Genomic DNA, 18994 nt, shown 5'->3' with positions numbered 1-18994 from the left:
TTAAACTATGGAAAGCATGGATTCTATCCATAGCTCATTATGTATGGAACAAATCTATGAAGATGTTGCACAAGTTTATATTAGAATCCATGGATCAAAAGAATAACTAGTTTTGAGAGATACATGAATTAAATGATGGATTTAATCATGAGATTGAGTGTGACATATGGATTCACCTAATTCAGATCCGGATTAAATCGATGGTGAGATTTATTCCCGGACGGCAACGCCGCGCAAGGAATGGTCATGACGCCGGACTGCGCCATCACGGCAGGCGTCGCTGCGCGGCGCGCCGCGGACTGCAGCGTGCGTGACAGTGGATACAATTATATGTCAGTTTTTCATATAGGCGAATTGTAACAAAATTTTAAAATAGTAATGACATAGGTAAAAAAACCTATCATTAGAATCAAACCCTAGCTCGTCGTCCGCATCGATTTCCCCTATCCATCGGATCCCCACCAGCACCAGGCGACTCGCCGGAACCCTAGCTAGCCGCAGATCCTACGCGCCGTGCGCGCGGCCGCCTCCATGGCGACTCTCAAGGATCTCCTACCGGCGCCCAAGACGTCGGCGTCCACCTTCTACGACCATAGTAGCGACCCCTGGTTCAAGGAGCGGTACGGCGGGGAGTCGGCGCAGGCGGCCGCGGCAGCGAGGCCCGCGGCCGCCGCCAGGCTCATGCCTCCGTACGGGAAGCGAGCGGGGTTCGTGCCGAGACGGCCGGAGGACTTCGGGGATGGCGGCGCCTTCCCGGAGATCCACGTCGCGCAGTACCCGCTCGGCATGGGACGCCGCGACGATAAGGGCGGGTCCAGGATCCTTGCGCTCACCGTCGACGCACACGGGAGCGTCGCCTTCGACGCCGTCGTCAAGCAGGGGGAGAACGCAGGCAAGATCGTCTACTCCAAGCATAGCGACCTCGTGCCGAAGATAGCCACTGCCGATTCTCAGGCGATGTCAGACGACGACGAGGAGCAGAAGCAGATCGAGGAGACCACTGAACGGACCAAGGCCGCCTTGGAGAAGGTTGTTAACGTCCGCCTCTCTGCAGTGCAGCTCAGCCCAAGAACGTGCCGACTCATGATTCTGAGTCCAAGTTCATCAAGTATAAGCCGTCCCAGCAATCCGCGGCCTTCAATTCAGGTGCAAAGGAGAGGATCATTAGGATGTCAGAGGTGGCGGTGGATCCTCTTGAGCCACCAAAATTCAAGCACAAGCGTGTGCCCCGGGCATCTGGGTCACCACCTGTGCCAGTGATGCACTCGCCTCCAAGGCCGGTTACTGTGAAGGATCAGCAGGATTGGAAGATCCCGCCTTGCATTTCAAATTGGAAAAACCCAAAGGGTTACACGATCCCACTTGATAAAAGGTTGGCGGCTGATGGGAGGGGGCTGCAGGAGGTGCAGATCAACGATAACTTTGCAAAGCTTTCTGAAGCATTGTATGTGGCAGAGCAGAAGGCGAGGGAGGCAGTACAGATGCGCTCCAAGGTTCAGAGGGAACTTATGCTGAAGGAGAAGGAGAGGAAGGAGCAAGAGCTAAGGGCTCTTGCTCAGAGGGCACGCATGGAGAGGACTGGTGCCCCACCTGCACCATCAGGTGTGCCTGCTGGTGGCGGCAGGGGAGCAGTTGAGGGCTTGAGGCTGTCGATGAAGATATGGATATGGAGCGACCACGTGAACCGCGTGAGCAGCGCAGGGAGTCTAGAGAAGAGAGGGAAGCACGGATTGAGCGTGATAAAATTCGTGAGGAGCGCAGGCGCGAGAGGGAGAGGGAGAGGAGGCTGGAAGCCAAGGATGCTGCAATGGGCAAGAAGAGTAAGATCACGAGAGACAGGGATCGTGATATCAGCGAGAAGATTGCTCTTGGTATGGCAAGCACTGGTGCTGCAAAAGCTGGTGAGGTCATGTATGACCAGCGGTTGTTCAACCAGGACAAGGGAATGGACTCTGGCTTTGCCACAGATGATCAGTACAACATCTACTCTAAGGGTCTCTTCACAGCGCAGTCCACTATGTCCACGCTATACAGGCCTAAGAAGGACGGGGATTCTGATGTATACGGTGATGCAGATGAACAGTTGGAGAAGGTTATGAAGACAGAGAGGTTCAAGCCTGACAAGGGATTTACTGGTGCTTCAGAGAGGACTGGCAAGCGAGACAGGCCTGTTGAATTTGATAAGCAGGAAGAAAATGATCCGTTCGGTCTGGATCAGTTCTTGACTGAGGTGAAGAAGGGTAAGAAAGCTGTGGAGAAGATTGGCGGCGGAGGAAGCATGAAGGCGAGTGGTGGATCCTCAATGAGGGATGATTATGATGGTGGATCAGGGAGGTCGCGCATTAATTTTGAGAGGGGGCGCTGAGGTATTTGCTCTGCTTCTGCAGTTTTTGTCTGCTTTCTCGAATATTTTCTAGCAGGATGTCATTAGAAGCTGAACTCTGATAAGAAAGAGTGTGGCACCTGTACTGTTATAGCTCGTGTGCCTACTTTCAATGGTTGTGCTAAATAGTGTGTAATATATGGATCCTATGATGTCTAAGTACTATGTGTGTACCTGTTCATTATAGGATCTATGAACTTTGTTTAGTCATGTTCCATCAATTTTTATATTACATGTTATTGGGCTGTGAGATTTCATCAGTTACCCTTCTGGGATATGGATGGACTCAGTGTGGCTATTTGTTGCCTGGTATGTGATTCCCTGCACAGGTGCTCATTCTATTTATGAATTTTTTGGTGGTGCGTATTACATTCTTTCTTTCTGCTGTTATTGTGGGATGCTATTATGGTTCACGCGAAAGGGCCTCTAGCCGAGTTGGTTAGGTGGTCTGATTAGCACTCTTTAGGTCCTGATTCGATTCCCCGTGGAAGCGAATTTTAGGCTATGGTTAAAAAAATCCCATCGTCTATCCCACGCCAAAGCACAGGTCTAAGGCCCAGTCGTGGTCGTGGCCGTGTTCTCACATGGGCTACAGTGCCGTTGTGTATGGGTGGGGCATGGGTTCAGGGATTTTCTCGACCTGCGTGAGAATGTCTTCTTAATATATAATGCCCGGGGTTGTCTTACCCCCGCACGTCGAGTTTTTGTTTTTTTATTCATGGTTCACCGATGTACTCGATGAGATTTGGCTTTGTGTCATGTGGTCTGTGGTTATCTGTCACTAAATTTCCTAGATCAATGTACTTAGTTTGTGTGTAGTGATGTTCATGCTCTAGTTTATGGTTGACGGTCTTCTGTTTTTCTGCAGTGTACTTAATTTCTTATTGCCATTGTTTACGCTGTGACACTTCTCATTCCACAGATGTGGGTGGATCTACGTACTGTGAATACACGAATTGTCAGCAGCCTGTATTGAAATGACTGAACTGTTATGATCGTTACTTCAAGGTAGCCTTTACTGACTTTTAGTTCTTTTTGGCCCTTGTAAATTTTGGAGACCTGGAAATTTCCTAGATCAATGTACTTAGTTTGTGTGTAGTGATGTTCATGCTCTAGTTTATGGTTGACGGTCTTCTGTTTTTCTGCAGTGTACTTAACTTCTTATTGCCCTGCAGTGTACTTAACTTCTTATTGCCATTCTTTACACTGTGACACTTCTCATTCCGCAGATGTGGGTGGATCTACATACTGTGAATACACGAACTGTCAGCAGCCTGTATTGAAATGACTGAACTGTTATGATCGTTACTTCAAGGTAAATTTTAGTTCTTTTTGGCCCTTGTAAATTTTGGAGTCCTGGTTTCTACTATTGGTCCTGTAAACCTGTCCAGGATATTCTCATTTATACAACTTGTTCATTTTCGAAGAACAAAACCTTCCGAGAGCATTTTTTTGATAGAAATGTATCAAGTTGCTCAACCTATATTTGTTATTAAAACCTCATTAGTTTCTTTAAAAGAAAGTGATATTTCCTAATGACTGAGCATCTGAGCGATGAATGCATGGCAGATTTGCTATAACTATTAAGACCATTGCTTGATTGTTTGCATGAGCCACGGATGACTGCAACTGAGGCAAAGCAATTACTTTGCTTACTGTTATGTTCTAGTTGAGTTCTATTAGTAGAGTATATATCTTTCTGTGCATGCTTGCTACCACAGATTTGATGACAGTTTCGAATTATACCGAAGCAAATTCTCGTGTATGCAGGTACAAACAGATACGCAAACCTACACATGCTTTCTATATCCACAAACCTTGATCATAATGCTGCTATAACAGCTGGCTTAACCTGCGGCTGCAGGTACAAACAGATACGCAAACCTATTTTGGAAAATTATTGTAGTGGGAAGTGGGATCTGAAGATGTGTCTTATACTCTTCTTCAGTCATGTGGGGACTGTGGAGTGTGGACAGTCTGGTCAATTGTTGGTTGGCTGCAATTTTGGGGCACCCATTTTGCCCATGTGACCATGTGAATTACTGAATGCAGCTCATGTCTCTTATGCACGATCCACCTTGCTGACGAATCATCTGAACCCTGCGATCAAAGTAAGTTTGCAAGAAAGGGTACCCTATACTTTTGGACGACATTGTTAAATTAGATCTGTTATTTTATTGTTAGATAACTGTGAGCTCTTAATACGCTACAATCTGTGTTTTCCAACAAATAGATCCTCCTTGCGATCCTGGGTGACCAGGGAGCTCGACAGGAATTTTATTAATTATGAACTTTCTTCAGCTAGTCGCTCATGTATGTAATATCAGGCTGCACCACATATGTATGCTAAGCAAGTTGTGCCATGGTTAGGATTACGACGTTCTGTAAAAAAAATGGTGAGTTAAATGTGCTGGAGGTTCATTAATTTATGTGAGGGTTTCATTTAGGTGCATCAACTTTAAAAGTTGATCTTGAGATCCATAAACTTTTAAAGTTATTCACAGCAGGTTCATACCGGTCCATGTGTACATCTAGCAGTGACATGCATGCTGATTGGGCAGTTGCTGGTAGGGGTGAAAATGGCTAAGGTATACCTGTCGACGAGTACCGGATACTAAAATACCTTTTTTTAAGATGCGGATTCAGATACTTTTATATTTGAGACGGATACGAGCAATACTTGGATAGTACAATTTCGAATTTGGGTCGTATTCGGAGCGAGAAATAACCGGTAAATATGTGGATATTCAGATCGGATACGGGTACCCGACTACCTGTTTTTTATTTTTCTTGTTCATTTTTTTTTATAAAATCTTAACTTTTTGTATATGAACTTGGATGAAAATAAAGTTTATATGAAAATTGTGTAGCTTGAACAGATCTACAAAGTAACTTTGTAATACATCACATTTTTGTTTGAACGCATATTCATATTAAAATTATTGAAATAATGTCCAAACTTATATCGAAGTAATAGAATATGCATCATACCAATACTTCGTAGCTTATTAATGAACTATATATCACATACATTGGACTATCTTGTGTTGGTATTATACTATCTTATGTCATTTAGAAACTATCTTGTATTATATTAGACTATTATTATGTGATTCAAATCTTGTCATTACATTGAAATTATTGTGTTGGAATATGATCTCAACTTATTGCTATATTGTCATATTGATCTATGGTCTATGCAATGCTCGCGGTGTAAATGTCTTATGCGTGAACTCAATTCTAGTAAATAATAAGCAATTCATGCATTATTCGACAAGTATCTGTTATCCATATGTATCTGACCAAATAATATCTATATTTGTCACTTATCCGCTCGAATAAATATTCGGTCCTTGTATCCATATATGTCCTATTTCTAACTATATGTATACCATCCCGAATATGATTAAAATACATTAGGGTAGGATACAGAGTGGCCTACTATCCATTTGTATTTGTCCTGTTTTCACCCTTAGTTGTTAAGACATTTCATGAAACAAGTTGAAGTGTTGATCTAGGGCTTCTCTGTTGAGCCGAGTTGAAAGCAGTAGACCTCAAAATAGTTTGAGCTGAGAACAAGGAAGTGCCAAAATAACATCATGGAGAGTCTCACGCTCATGAACGTCTCGCACAGGCAGGTAAAGGTCACGTTGACAAGATAGAGTTAGGGGTGAGGTGTTCAATCTATAGGTCATGTACTTCTATAATGTAGAGTTCGAACCACGTGATAGAGGGAAGTTCATCTCCACCGCCGTGGAATATAAGAAGATATATTCCACATGTGCTCCCAAGGAAGCAAGCTGTGAGGTGCACTGAAGGAGCCGATGGAACCTATCCATCTCCTCCTAGTTAAGAACCCTTGCACTCAACAGTGAATCAACACAAAAGCAGCACACATGGCATCGCACTGGGCTGAAAGATGGAATCACTATGCTAGCTTGGGGTGGCAACGATAGATAGAGTGCTTGTTTGTAACTGCAGTGGAATGTGTGAATGGAGGAAAAGATGGACCACAAGCCCAAGATTAAAGGTGTCCTCTCCCATCCCCCAAGGTTATGAAAACGATAATACGTTGAAACGCTCATGGCTTGACTTTTAAACGTTTAAACGAAGTTTTAAACAACATATGAAAAATGCTAATATGTCATAATTTCAGACAACAACATAAAGTTAAATACCAAAACGGAGAGGTTAGTGGCTTACCACCAAAACTTCATCCATGAGCCGGATTGAACCCAAAAGTAACTAACAGGCTAGGCCGAAAAGTAGCTAATGGTCTAAAACACATGAAACACTGTGTTTTACAGTTTAGAACGCCAAAACGTGGTTTCAACCTCTAGTTAGCGTTTTGGCGTTTAAACATAGTTTAAACGTCGTTTAAATGTAGTTTTAATAACACTGATCCCCTTTTCCCCCCCTCTCCCACAACTATCAAGAATAATACCCAAAACACAATAGGAATCATGGGTTTCAAGTGTCGTGTGACATGACTACTCTCCCTTATTCTCTCTCTTTTCTCTCGCAACTATCGAGCACAGCTCCTGAAGCATCACACTACTCTTGAAATTTAAGTTGTATGACATGACTAACGCCTAATGCTTCAACTTTAAGTCAGTCTGAGGTGCCATTTGATAACTAGCCTTTGGGTGAGTGGTGCGACAATGAGGCCTAGAGGCAGCACCCACGGAGCGGCTAAGCCATGGTATATACCAGTTCTATCATGGTGGGTCATGGCCACCTTGTCATGGTCTGTCCTTCCCTCTGTGTCACTACTTAGCCATGATCTACTAGTTGTTACATATCCCCTTGCGCTAACGGCTAGAGAAGCATCAACAATCCTTATATGCATGATGTGTTTGTCCTATCAAGTGTTTGTAGGAAGATTGGTCCCACCTAAGACCTCCTCGATCTATAGAGGGCTTGAGGGCCACTATCAGTGCTCAAGGGAAGACATACTTTCAAATACTAGCAAAGGGTCCTCCATGTATGAACAAAAGCTTGTTCTGGAGTAGGCTTATTCGGGAGCTAGACTGGCATTCCTTAGGCCCTTCACTCTAGAGACCAAGTCTCAAACCAGCCAGTTCTCGGAGGCTTGCAAAGGTCTCTCGACGCTCCTCATGACGCCATCATGGCGTCCCGACCTCGATGCCACGTGCTTCTCAAACCAAGTTGGCACGTAACACTAGCCAATTCAGGTAATACTCGCGCTTATCGTGTTTATTATGAGGGACAACATTACAATAAAAGATATCACTATTGCTAAATCTGAGACCATAGGTGTCCCTCTGAACATTGTATGCAACGTGTGAATATATTCATTATAGCCACATCTGGAGCTGCGGACGTATCCATAAGCATTAATTCAAAGTTGTAGTTTTATGGTTCAATTGTAGTAAAAAAATATGACAGACGTACCATTACATTCTTGAGCTGTAATAAATTTTTTATTACCATTAGATCATCTATAATTGGGTTATAAATTTATTTGTTGAATAGTTTTAAAACAATATTCCCGATTATGGTATCACAAAATCCTTTCTCTATAGCCTGACCCGTCCCCCTCTAAAAAAAGCCGGCCCAATCTGACCCATGCAACAGAAAGATATATACTATTGTCTTTTAGCCTCTACAACCCATGGAATATGTATGAACCATGATTTTTTTTATCTAAAACTTTATCTAACCCTAAAAATACTCGATCCAATCTAAAAAAATTCTAACCCAACATATCGAATAAAATGGTATAGACCAACTTGACCTGACCCAACACACGGGTAATACCCTTAAGGCCTTAACGGCTTAACCCGAGTTTGAGTTTGAACAGGTCTAACCGTACGATATGCGGCCATGTGCTCATCTGATATGGGCTATCAAATCGCCTTCAAGAAAGAAAAGGACTATCAGGCCCGTGTGGCTTTTCCCTGGCAACTTGGTTGTGCTTCTTGCACAGGATATATATAGATATCTAGCGGTCTCCAGTGAAGCGAGTGTGACGTTTCACTCGTGGCCACCACCCAAAAGAAACCGAAGAATATTTCGTTTCGCGCTATAGCGTAGCATCCATGAACACAAGTTGGTTCGGGGTCGTAGTCGTCCAGGCCTCCAAGGTTTAGCGCAGCGCGACCACAGAACCGTCTCCTCGGCGCCCTGGGGGGTTGTCCTTCGCCCACCCAGCCCAGTTTTCCTTGGCTCGAATCCCTGCGCCGTCCATGTCGCTGTGATTCGGATGCTCACAATCTCGCCTCCGATATATATCTATCACGAGGACGCCACTGCATGCGCCCCCCTCGTCGGCGCCACACAGGAACGATTCCGCTACGCAGTGCAGGCAGATTTTGTCGTGACCCGTATCCGTCCTTTGCCATCATCGATTGTCAAGAGGCGCGTATCATGGACGGACCCAAAGAAGATCTGAGCGACGATCCACGGGGGAGGGTCAAGCAGGCAGAAAATAAAGAAGGGCGTGTGAAAAACCGGCACACGAACCAGCGGCCGCGTACGTGCGCCGGGCACGTCCAAAGATCGCGCCCGGATTCGGCGGTCGCTCGGTCGCCGCCGCCGGATCCCCGCGGCCTCCACTCGCCGACTCGTGGACGCAGGGTCGCGGCGTTTCGACGCGTCCAACTGCCGGCTCGCGCGCGCCGGCCAGTGATGACTAACTTGCCTTTCCAAAAGGCAGCTGCCCCTCGCTCTGCTGGCAACCAGCATGTTACAAGTCTACCGCCCATGTGGATTGTGAATCTGGCAGATTATTGTTCACATTTTCTACTATAGTCTGAAGACGAACTAGTAATAAAGAAAAATATGTTCAGTCATAAGTAAGTTTGGATTCATAGATGAATGAAGCCTGAAAATAAAGCAAAAAATTGTGCGTCTGTCATTTAGCATGCAGCTCTCTCTGAATAAAACACACACATTCGTATATCAATACGTGCTATATGCTATTCGATCACGACCACAGATGGAGTAGAGTAACGGTGCCAGTGCCACCAACCAGAGCCTAGCTACATACCACGCTAGTTAACGGTACCAACAAGCTTTTGAAAGGAGCGGACAGGAATTGTTAGAATTACCGTATTATTTTAATTCCATAAATTAACATTATGATGATGACATATGATAAATAATTAACCATATAAATCGTGATCTTAAATTAATCCATACCAATATAAATCAAGAGAACATAGAGCATGTGAATTGTATAAATCATATAAATACGATAAACATGTATACTAACTGAACAAATGAAAATAAACAGATAGAAACATAAATAGCATGACTGTAAAATTAAAACAGACAGATTTATCATATTATAATAAGACATAACAGATAAGATAAAATCATTCGTAAATATGAAACAGCATAGATGAATATATGAAACATATATAATCTCCAGAACACAAAACAGTAAGTAAATAAACTGATCATACCCTCCTATGCGCTCTGATGATCCAGATCCTTGGTCAGCTTCCTTTGTCATGTTGAAGATATTTTGGGCAGTCGCGTAGACGCTCCCCAAAAACCTAATTGCCGATCCCCCGTGCAAGGTCTCGAACGGCACCGGCTTCGGAGGCACCTGCCCTCTCGCTTCTCTGTTCGCGCAGAGTCACGAGATGGAAATACCCTCACTCGGGCGGCTGGACTGTGAGACTGAAAGTGTTTCTCGCGTGTACCGAGTGACAGGGGTGCTCCTGTATTTAACCTCTCGCAGAGGGAAGTTGAAGGAGAAAGGTCGCCGAGTCACACCAAAAGTCGGCCAGCTCTCGCCGAGTCATGCCATGAGTCGGCCAGCACTCGCCGAGTCATGCCATGAGTCGGCCAGCTGAAGGAGAAGGGTCACTCGGCTGGCTGACGAAGAGACAAGGTCACTCGACTTGGCTGGCTGACGAAGAGACAAGGTCACTCGACAGACGTATCTATATATCTACCTTGGGCAGGCCGATCCTCCCAAAACAGATGCCTCTCCCAGTGCACCCACAAGCGAAACAAAACAAGGCTAATCGACGTTCTGAAGAAACCGACAACGTCTTCTTAATGACAGGCACGACGTGCGCCATAAACAAGGCCTGCGTGCGTGCGTGACACCATACCGGAGAGCCCTGAAAGAACCTGGGATCTCAAATCCTCAGAGAGAGAGAGAGAAAAAAGGTCGGTGGACGGAACGCCCCAGATGCCGCTGAGAACTTGTTCGTTTGTGTCGGATTGGTGGGTCGGAACGATTCCGAGCCGGATTGTTTCTCTAATTTATATAAACTTTGATTAGCCGGAACGATTCCGGGTAGATGTAACCGAACAAGGCCTGATGGTATAAAGAAACCGGGCAGATCGAACAGGATCTCTGCAGAAAACTGCGAGGCGCAGTGGCCCCGAGGAAACAGACCACATGCTCGCCATTCCTCCGTGGTAAAAGAGACAACACATCCTTGTTTAACTAGTCGCGGCGACTGGTTGGGGTTTGCTTTCGGAGCGCGACGTCAGTGGTCAGCACGCGGACGGAAGATGGTGGCGCTCTCAACAGGGCGTACAACAGCATGTCAGCATGCAGCGATGCGATGGAACTCCGACCACCACTATCAGTGTGTACCTTCCTCAGCATCAGCCATGACGACCCCTCCAGGACCCTGAAAGCGTCAGCAGCAGAATAGAAACAGACGGCCATCAGGGCAGGGCAGTTGATGTCACGAGGCTCGCTCGCTCGCTCGACATGAAACGAAGGACGGCCCACTATCAGCATCAGAGCAAATCATTGGTAGGGCCTATCGTCATGATGGCAATTTCAACACGCAGGCTAGGCTACGGGCGTTTATTATAGCGACAGAGCTGTCGAGGTCGAGCTCATAATATCTAGGAGCACGACGATCATGGCAACTGGCAAGCAATGGAACAGTGACGTTGACGAGCAGCCGCCAGGGGGTGGGTGGGGGCACGAACCAAGCAAATGCCGATCGAATTCCCAGGTCTCCTCCAGTAGCTTCTTGATATAAAATAGCAGAGGGCGTGGGACGGAGGAAAGGGGTAGTGGTGGTGGTCTACACTACAGGTCTACAAAAATAACTCTGGAGTGCTAAAAACAATGGGAGGGGGAGAAAAATAGCGGAATTGAGTTTTGGATCCACTACAACTCATAATTAATGGCCGGTTGAGCCATTGAAGCTTCCGGGCATAGGCAGCACGCACCAGCGCCGCCGCCATTCCTTGGTCTGAGCTGAAAAAATGGAACGGAAGATGGCAAAGTAAATAACTGGAGACTTGGGTGCCACTGCCAAAGAACCATCCGGAGCCTGCTGACTGGAGTCAGTGTGCAGTCAGTTCCTGTGCAATCAGTTACTACCCATCACTGCTATACTAGGTCTGGATGTGCTCCTCAACTGCCCCAACTCTGGATGCCGCCCCCATGCCAGATCAAGTTCCAAGGAATAATCGGCAGGTTCTTTACTTGATTTTACACGAGCGCTCCTGCAGCAACTTGTGAATATCACCCACGGGACGCTACGCTTTCCCTCGCTGGCCATGGCAACTTGATGGTAAGGAATGACCTAACAAACATGTCCGTCAGTACGGTGCGGGGCTGTCCTTCAAATACCAGTGCTACAAGAGGGTAACAAATGGCGGAGCATCATCCCTCGGTCCTGCCAGCGACCGATACAAGTACAGCTTGTCAACGGTCTCCCCCTCCCCTTCATCTTCGGAGTGGTCCTTAATTACTTCGACCACCAGATTTTGCATCTGCCGAGCTACATCTCTACAGCCCCTCATCGTCAGCCTGCATGAGTTCATCCATAGGAACCTCATGTTGTAGAAGTAGTCCAGTCCGGAGAGCAGCCCCCTGTCACTGAAAGGGCTGTCTCTGACCTCAAGCTTCTGCAACTTGGTGCACCCCTCGAATACATACTGGAGGGACATGTCACTGTTCCCGGCGAAGGCGACGGAGAGGGTCTTTATTAGCTTCCCATGTTTTCCAATGTGCGCAAAGGCTTTATCGGTAAGCAGGCCAGAGACCGAAAGCCTGGTGAGTTTCTTGCAGTTCATCACAATTGCGCCAAAACCTTCGTCCATGGGCTCCCCGGTGACCCGGTCAGGGCGGTGGCGGCCCATAATGCAGAGGCGGAACACTACAAGCTCGGGACAGTTCTTCGACATATCAATTACTGCTGCATTTGTCATCCGCTGGCAAAAGTAGAGGATTGATTCTAGCTTCCGGCAGCCTTTTGAGATTGCCTCAAGACCGACATCTGAGACCGAACCCTCAGAATCCTCAGAGGCATCCAAAGGAAAAACTCTCAGCTCACGGAGATCAGAGCATGCATCAGCCACAGCACGTAGGCCTTCATCGCCAACAGTATCAAGGACCTAGAATAAGAAATTAAACACCAATGCCTATATCTTAATTGCCAGTGCACACAAAAAATGGTAAATGCATCAATGAAAATATGGAAGGCAGCTCACCCAAAAAGTGCGAAGATTGGTGCAGTTGCGAATAACTGGCTTGAGTTCCGCAGCGGTTAGGCTTGCAAAGCTGAAGTTTAGTGACGTGAGCTTGGCACAGACAGGGTAGATCGCTGGGAGGTATTCTGGATCGACCTCCCGGAAACCTGATAGACAAATGAGAGACCTGGATGCAGCAAAAGATGTAGCAAGCTCAGTCACAGCCAAACCCCCACCAGGGGCGCCCTCAGATCGGAATGCACCGGTTCCAAAGTGCGTGAGCTGGGGTGCTCTTGCCATGAGACGGCGCAGCTGCTCTACTGACACATGGTGGTTCACACGCAACTGGCGCAGAGCCGGTGAGCGTGCGACAAGTGCCTCCAGGGCCTCAAAGTTGAACGGGACGCTGACACAGTCGAAGACAAGCGACTCCAGAGAGGTGTTGCACTCTGGGAACTTGGAGATCCAATCCACCAGCTCGTCCTCATCATCCTCGACGTAGTCTTCAATCAGATCCAGCACACGAAGATGCCTACAAAACAGAAAGCACCAACCGTGAGCGTGAGATACCAGTACTACTCTTAAATGCTGCTATATTAGTGCTCCTACTCCCCAAAATAAGGAAGAGCAGACTGCGTGCAACTGGAAGTACCCCAAACCTGAGCGTAACCAAATTAATTAACGAGACTGTTCTGCTAAGGACCTAGGGCTAATAGAGTTAATAAACTTTGGCAGTAGAATTCCACGGACTTCCCATGGCAAGATTCGGCTGTGAGAGTAGCAGGTGTCACTGTCTGGTGACTAGAAAGTCAAGCACATAAATAAACGATTTACCGGTAATTTTGACAGGAAGGCGTGTAGCGATCAGAAACCAAGCAATACGTCCATAAAAGGTCGTCGAGATCAGATTCTGATCCATGGAACGGCCGGACCAATAAAACTGGAAAGCGTAAAGGGCTAGGCGCGCACATTAAATAAGGCGGAATTGCGTGGCGCAGCTAGGATCGAACGAATGCACGAATGGCATAGTATGATACCCTCCGAAAGCGAGGAGAGGTGGTAAAATACTCGTCTGGATACCGGCGCGAGGCCGCTTAGATTCACAGCCCCCGCGTGCAACAGAGCATAGTACAAAAGGCCAGTGTGCTAGGGCGACGTACCGGCAGCGCTCGGCGACGACGGCGAGCCCGAGCGTGCTGAAGCCGTCGCAGCACACGAGGGAGAGGTCCCTGAAGCAGGGGAAGGAGGTGGCGACGAGCGCGAGGTCGTCGTCGGAGACGGTCATCCGCTTGAGGCAGATGCGCTCGAGGCAAGGGTAGGCGGGGCCGAGCGCGGCCACCCAGGGGGAGACGTAGGCGCCCCAGCCGTAGGGCACGAGGCTGAAGTCGGCGAAGCGGGGCTTGCCCTTGAGCACGACGGCGCGCAGGCCGCCGAAGCGCTCGACGGCGCGGCGCGGCGAGACGGCGTAGCAGTTGCCGATGAAGAGCTCGCGGCGCGTCTGCGCCTCGGCCTGGTACCAGGAGCGGCAGACGAGCGAGGCGGCGTTGCGGTCGCGCGCGGCGGTGAGGAACTGGAGCACGGTCTCGAGCACGTTCCCCAGCACCTGGTCCGGCGGCGCCCGCCTGCCGCCCCCGCCCCTCAGATCCGGCTCCCACCTGTCGCCGGCGCCGGCGCCGGGGTCGTCCTCCGACATCTGCGACGGCGGGGAGTCGGAGTCGTCGTCCTCCCCCGCGTCCCGCATGCCGGACGCGGAGGAGGAGGAGAAGGAGGAGGAAGGCGAGGCGGAGCACGCCGTGGGTGGCGCTAGGGTTAGGGATTGGGGGATCTGGGGAGCGGAGGCGCGGTGGGGGACGGAGGAGGTGGAGGACGAGTGAGGCGTGCTCATGTGAGACTGGGAAAAAATGGATTAAATAATGATTAGATCTGAGAGCGAGGGAGAGGCGGACTGCTGGGCTCGACGCAGCGATGGAAATAAAGCCCCCTCTTCTCCTTTTATTCTTGCGGTCTCGCCTTTCTCCCGTTTGGCTGCTTCCGGTACTCTCCTCTCCTGAATGAAACGAACGGAACGGAGATCAGACCCACCGGACGCAGACGGCGGCCGACGACGGCTGAGAAAAGAACAGGACGATACGCCATTACGCTACGCAGACGTCTGGTAGCATGGGCTTGTAGCTTGTTCCTTTCTTCTCTGGGTCAGACGCCCGAGTACTCCTGTCGCTTATTACGCCCATCCCGCCGCCGGTGCTTGTTTCGCCACCAAAGAATATAGGTCACGCTGTATTCTAACCTAATATAATTCTGGGAATAATATACGAATAGTAAAATTTCGGGATGGATACAGTACTAGATCGGATAATAATTTAGACGAGTAAACAGACATGTATAAAAAAATTCGAGTTATTTTGCTACAATGATCCGATAACCGGTTTGGGTTAGAGATATCCAAATGGGCCGCCCGGCCCGGCCCGGTGAAGCCCGGCCCGTTTTGGGCCCGTCCCGCCAGGCACGATTAGAAAACCGGGCCGGGCCGTATAGGCACGCAGGCTCAATTTTCTGTCCGAGCCCGGCCCGCAGCGGGCCTAAACGGGCCGGGCCGGTCCGTTTAGCACGAAAAAAGCGGGCCGAAAAGCGGGCTATGCGGGCCGGTAAGTACGTTTTAGTGTAAAAAAAAGCGGGCTTAACGGGCTTAGAGGTAAACGGGTCGTGCCGGGCTAGCCTACCGTGCCTAGTTTCTTGTCCGAGCCCGGCCCGCTTATTCGTGTCGGGCCGACCCGGGCCCGCATAGAATCAGGCCGTGTCGGGCTCGGACCGGGCCCAAACAACGGGCTTCGTGTCGGGCTCGCGGGCCTCGTGCTTATTGGACATCTATAGTTTGGGTACGTGTTCGGTTTTCACCTCTAAAAGCATGCAGTGCAAGTAACAGGACCATTCTTCACTATTGGTAACAGAACTATCTCCAGTAGACTTCTTATCCTCTTTATCTTACTCCCTATTTTTAAACTTTTCTCTACAAACAGTACATCTATAGTACAAAGCAATACACGGCCACATGCACGATGCCTACCCGACGGATCCTCCACACACGGAAGGGCTCCAGCAGTCCAGCCTCCAGCGGAGCCGGACTGTCGGAGTGGTTTTAGGCTATTCACAATAGTGGTTTTGTGCACATTTGCCACATCATATTTTTGTAGTGCTATGACATATCATTTAAGAGGGTTAAGTTTTATGGGATGAAATTAATTTCATGAGGATAAAACCATGTCAAATCGTTTACAAGGTCTTGCAAACCGCGTGAAACCTTCATTAAGAGTAATTTATTTCGTATTCACATAATTTACTAGCTTATATTGACCATTGAGTTGCGACATTTAATTGATATGTTAGCCTATAAAATAGCGACGTAAAATATTGTATCGACATACATTATTTCATTCATAGTTTTATAGTACTTATGATAATAATAATGTGACAGTGTTGAAAAGGTTGCTACTAATATCCTTATGCGAAGCCATCGTTCGCGCGCGGCTCCGGCGCTCCGCCTTCATGCTTTTTTCGCAGAGAAACAAGAATCCACTCCTTCCTCTCCTCGTCAGCATGAGCCCACACAACGAGCCCCACCAAACTGGTCCCGAGTCCTGGCTCGTACGGCCTACCCCTACTGCTGAAAGCTACAGTGACAGGTGAAGCACTGTTGCGGAGCATGGCTTTTCTCCTGCCGTGCAACGCGCACACTGTTGAGTGCTCAATCATGCGGAGTACCGGGGCCCGGGCACCCACTGTTCAGCCACACCACGAGAGCTGGTGTTCGAACCAAAATTGAGCGGCGGACTGTCCGGCCCTGAGGCCGGACGGTCCGCGGTCCGGACGGTCCGCGCCTGTGGGCCGGACGGTCCGCGCGTGCGCAGAACAGATTAGGGTTCCGAGTTTTGTGCTACGGTTGTTAGCTATATTCGCGGGATTAGCTCGGAATCAGTTGTGTAAAGGGTCCAGCCCCCCTCCTCTATAAATAGAGAGGTCTACGGCCGATTTGTAATAATCAACAATCGAATCAATACAATTTTTACTCGCATTTTATCCTAGGAGTAGTTCTAGTCTAGTTTAGGTTTAGCCACTCGATCCCCAAATTCTCCGCCTCTCCTCGACTCTACGTCGATTAGAGGAGTCTAGGTCGGCCTGCCCGAGCCTAGACACCACCTAGGATCTCTACTCCCCGACGGGGTCCCTCCCGGGAGCGAGATCCAGGCGCCGTCGGCGATCTTCCGCCGTCCCTGCGTACGTGCGGACCGTCCGGCCCCAGGGCGCGGACCGTCCGGCCGTCAGGCAGAAGTCCCAGCAGCGCACCAGGCCGCGGACCATCCGGCCCCAGGCCGCGGACAGTCCGCCCTTGCGCAGAGAGCACCACCGCACCTCGCACCAGGCCGCGGACCGTCCGGCCCCTGCGCGCGGACCGTCCGCCCCTGTGCAGAGGGCACCGCCACGGTTCTTGTTGAGTGTTTGGCGCTCCAAAAAGGCGTCAACATACTTTTGGCGACTCCGCTGGGGACGACATATCTAAGCTCATCAAATCGGCCCTCAATGGCCGGTTCAAGGGATAGCTCTGATATTTCTCCAAGCAACATCATAGAGCCGACTTGGGAAACCTTGCCGGCTGACGAGCAGCTCCAGTTCGAGGAGCACAAGGAGCGGATGATCCAGGAGGCGAAAGCAAAGTTCTTGGCCAACTTCAAAGTGGACAGGAACAACAAGGTCGTCCGACATCGGGCAACGGATCCGGCTTCGCTCGAACCCACGCCAGATATCCCCAATGTAAGTAATACCAACGATCTGCAATCTCTTAGAAATTATGTAGAAGATCAGCGTGAGCAAATGCAGAACATCATAGGGGGTATGCAAAGCGATCTTAAGAGACTAGTACGTGCATTTGATAAATCTAGTACCGCAAATTTTCCTTCGCACGAGGTTGAGTTAGGAGATAACGCGTGTAACACATCGGCTACAGGTTGTCACGACCAGTCACAACCCCTTTATGGGATGCCGATGGACACATACCCTAATCAACCGCAAATCGGCAGCAAACCAGCCGATCTGCACATGCCCGGACCGTCCGCACGTGAGCGCGGACCGTCCGGGCCAGCAACAGTCGGGCCTATTTTTAATGAGTTACCTAGATATGCGCCCGAGCCACCACACACGGCACAGAACCTAAACTACCCAGTCGGACCGTCCGCGTACAACAACGGACGGTCCGCACATAATCACGGACGGTCCGGGCCAATGTCCGGACAGTCCGCACATGACCTTTTTGAGGAGGATTGTTACCGGAATCCTCACCCGTCCCAGCAACACTTCCCATCGCACTATACAATGCATCAACCCATTAATTCAAGGTCCAGAGCCCAGGAAAGCTTTCCGGCCCCACCCAGGAGGCCGGAAAGAAACGATCAAACCTATGACCCATATAGGGCAAATGAAAATGCACCACGTAACTCAAACCAATGGGGGGAAAGACAGCATGCTAATATCCAGCCAACCCCACCTATGTTTGACCAGAGAGCCGGTGGTCTAGCACCGGCTGCCATTGATATAGTAAGGGAAGAGATAGCCGGGGCGTTCCGAGATAAGCTCGGAGTAAGCATGGTCCCTGGGGGGCAATCATATCGGAAACCTTATGACAGCCGATTTGATCACCACCCATACCCACAGGGAACCAGGATACCCGAATTCGCAAAATTTTCGGGTGATCAAGGGAAAAACACACGCGAACATATAGGCCAGTTCTTAGCACAATTGGGAGAATTGGCCGACACAGAGGCATTTCGCGTACGTTTATTTTCATTATCGCTAACAGGAACCGTGTTTGCATGGTATGCCACTTTACCTCCTAATTCCATTTCATCATGGGGGGATCTAGAACAAAAATTTCATGATCATTTTTTCTCCGGTGACTCTGAGTTGGATTTGGTAGATTTAGTGTCGTTGCGACAAACAAAAGATGAATCAGTTAATGATTACATCCGGAGATTCCGAGATACGAGAAACCGATGCTTTCAAATTCATTTAGCAGAGAAACAGCTAGTAGGATTAGCCTTTAATGGTCTGCGATATTATTTAAAAGAAAGATTAGAAGGCATCCAATTCTTTACACTAGCACAATTACACCAGAGAGCTTTGGCTTGTGAAAGCCGA

At 48.7% G+C, this 18994-nt stretch overlaps 1 protein-coding gene and 1 pseudogene across 1 annotated transcript; one reads left to right on the top strand and one right to left on the bottom strand.

The window, feature by feature from the left end:
- Positions 1-367: 367 nt before the first annotated feature.
- On the top strand, positions 368-4833 carry LOC103627768 (SNW/SKI-interacting protein A-like; annotated as a pseudogene).
- Positions 4834-11207: 6374 nt separating this feature from the next.
- Positions 11208-14665, bottom strand: LOC100279510 (uncharacterized). The gene is given in 3 exon segments (NM_001152510.1): positions 11208-12733; positions 12830-13340; positions 13969-14665. Coding segments are annotated over 3 exon segments (1398 nt in total). The 5' UTR covers positions 14094-14665; the 3' UTR covers positions 11208-11971.
- Positions 14666-18994: the final 4329 nt, after the last annotated feature.

The sequence above is a fragment of the Zea mays genome, chromosome 5 (assembly GCF_902167145.1).
Source record: "Zea mays cultivar B73 chromosome 5, Zm-B73-REFERENCE-NAM-5.0, whole genome shotgun sequence".
Classification (NCBI taxonomy): domain Eukaryota; kingdom Viridiplantae; phylum Streptophyta; class Magnoliopsida; order Poales; family Poaceae; genus Zea; species Zea mays.
Note: the sequence above shows the minus strand (reverse complement) of the source record. Positions and strands in the feature narration are given on the sequence as shown.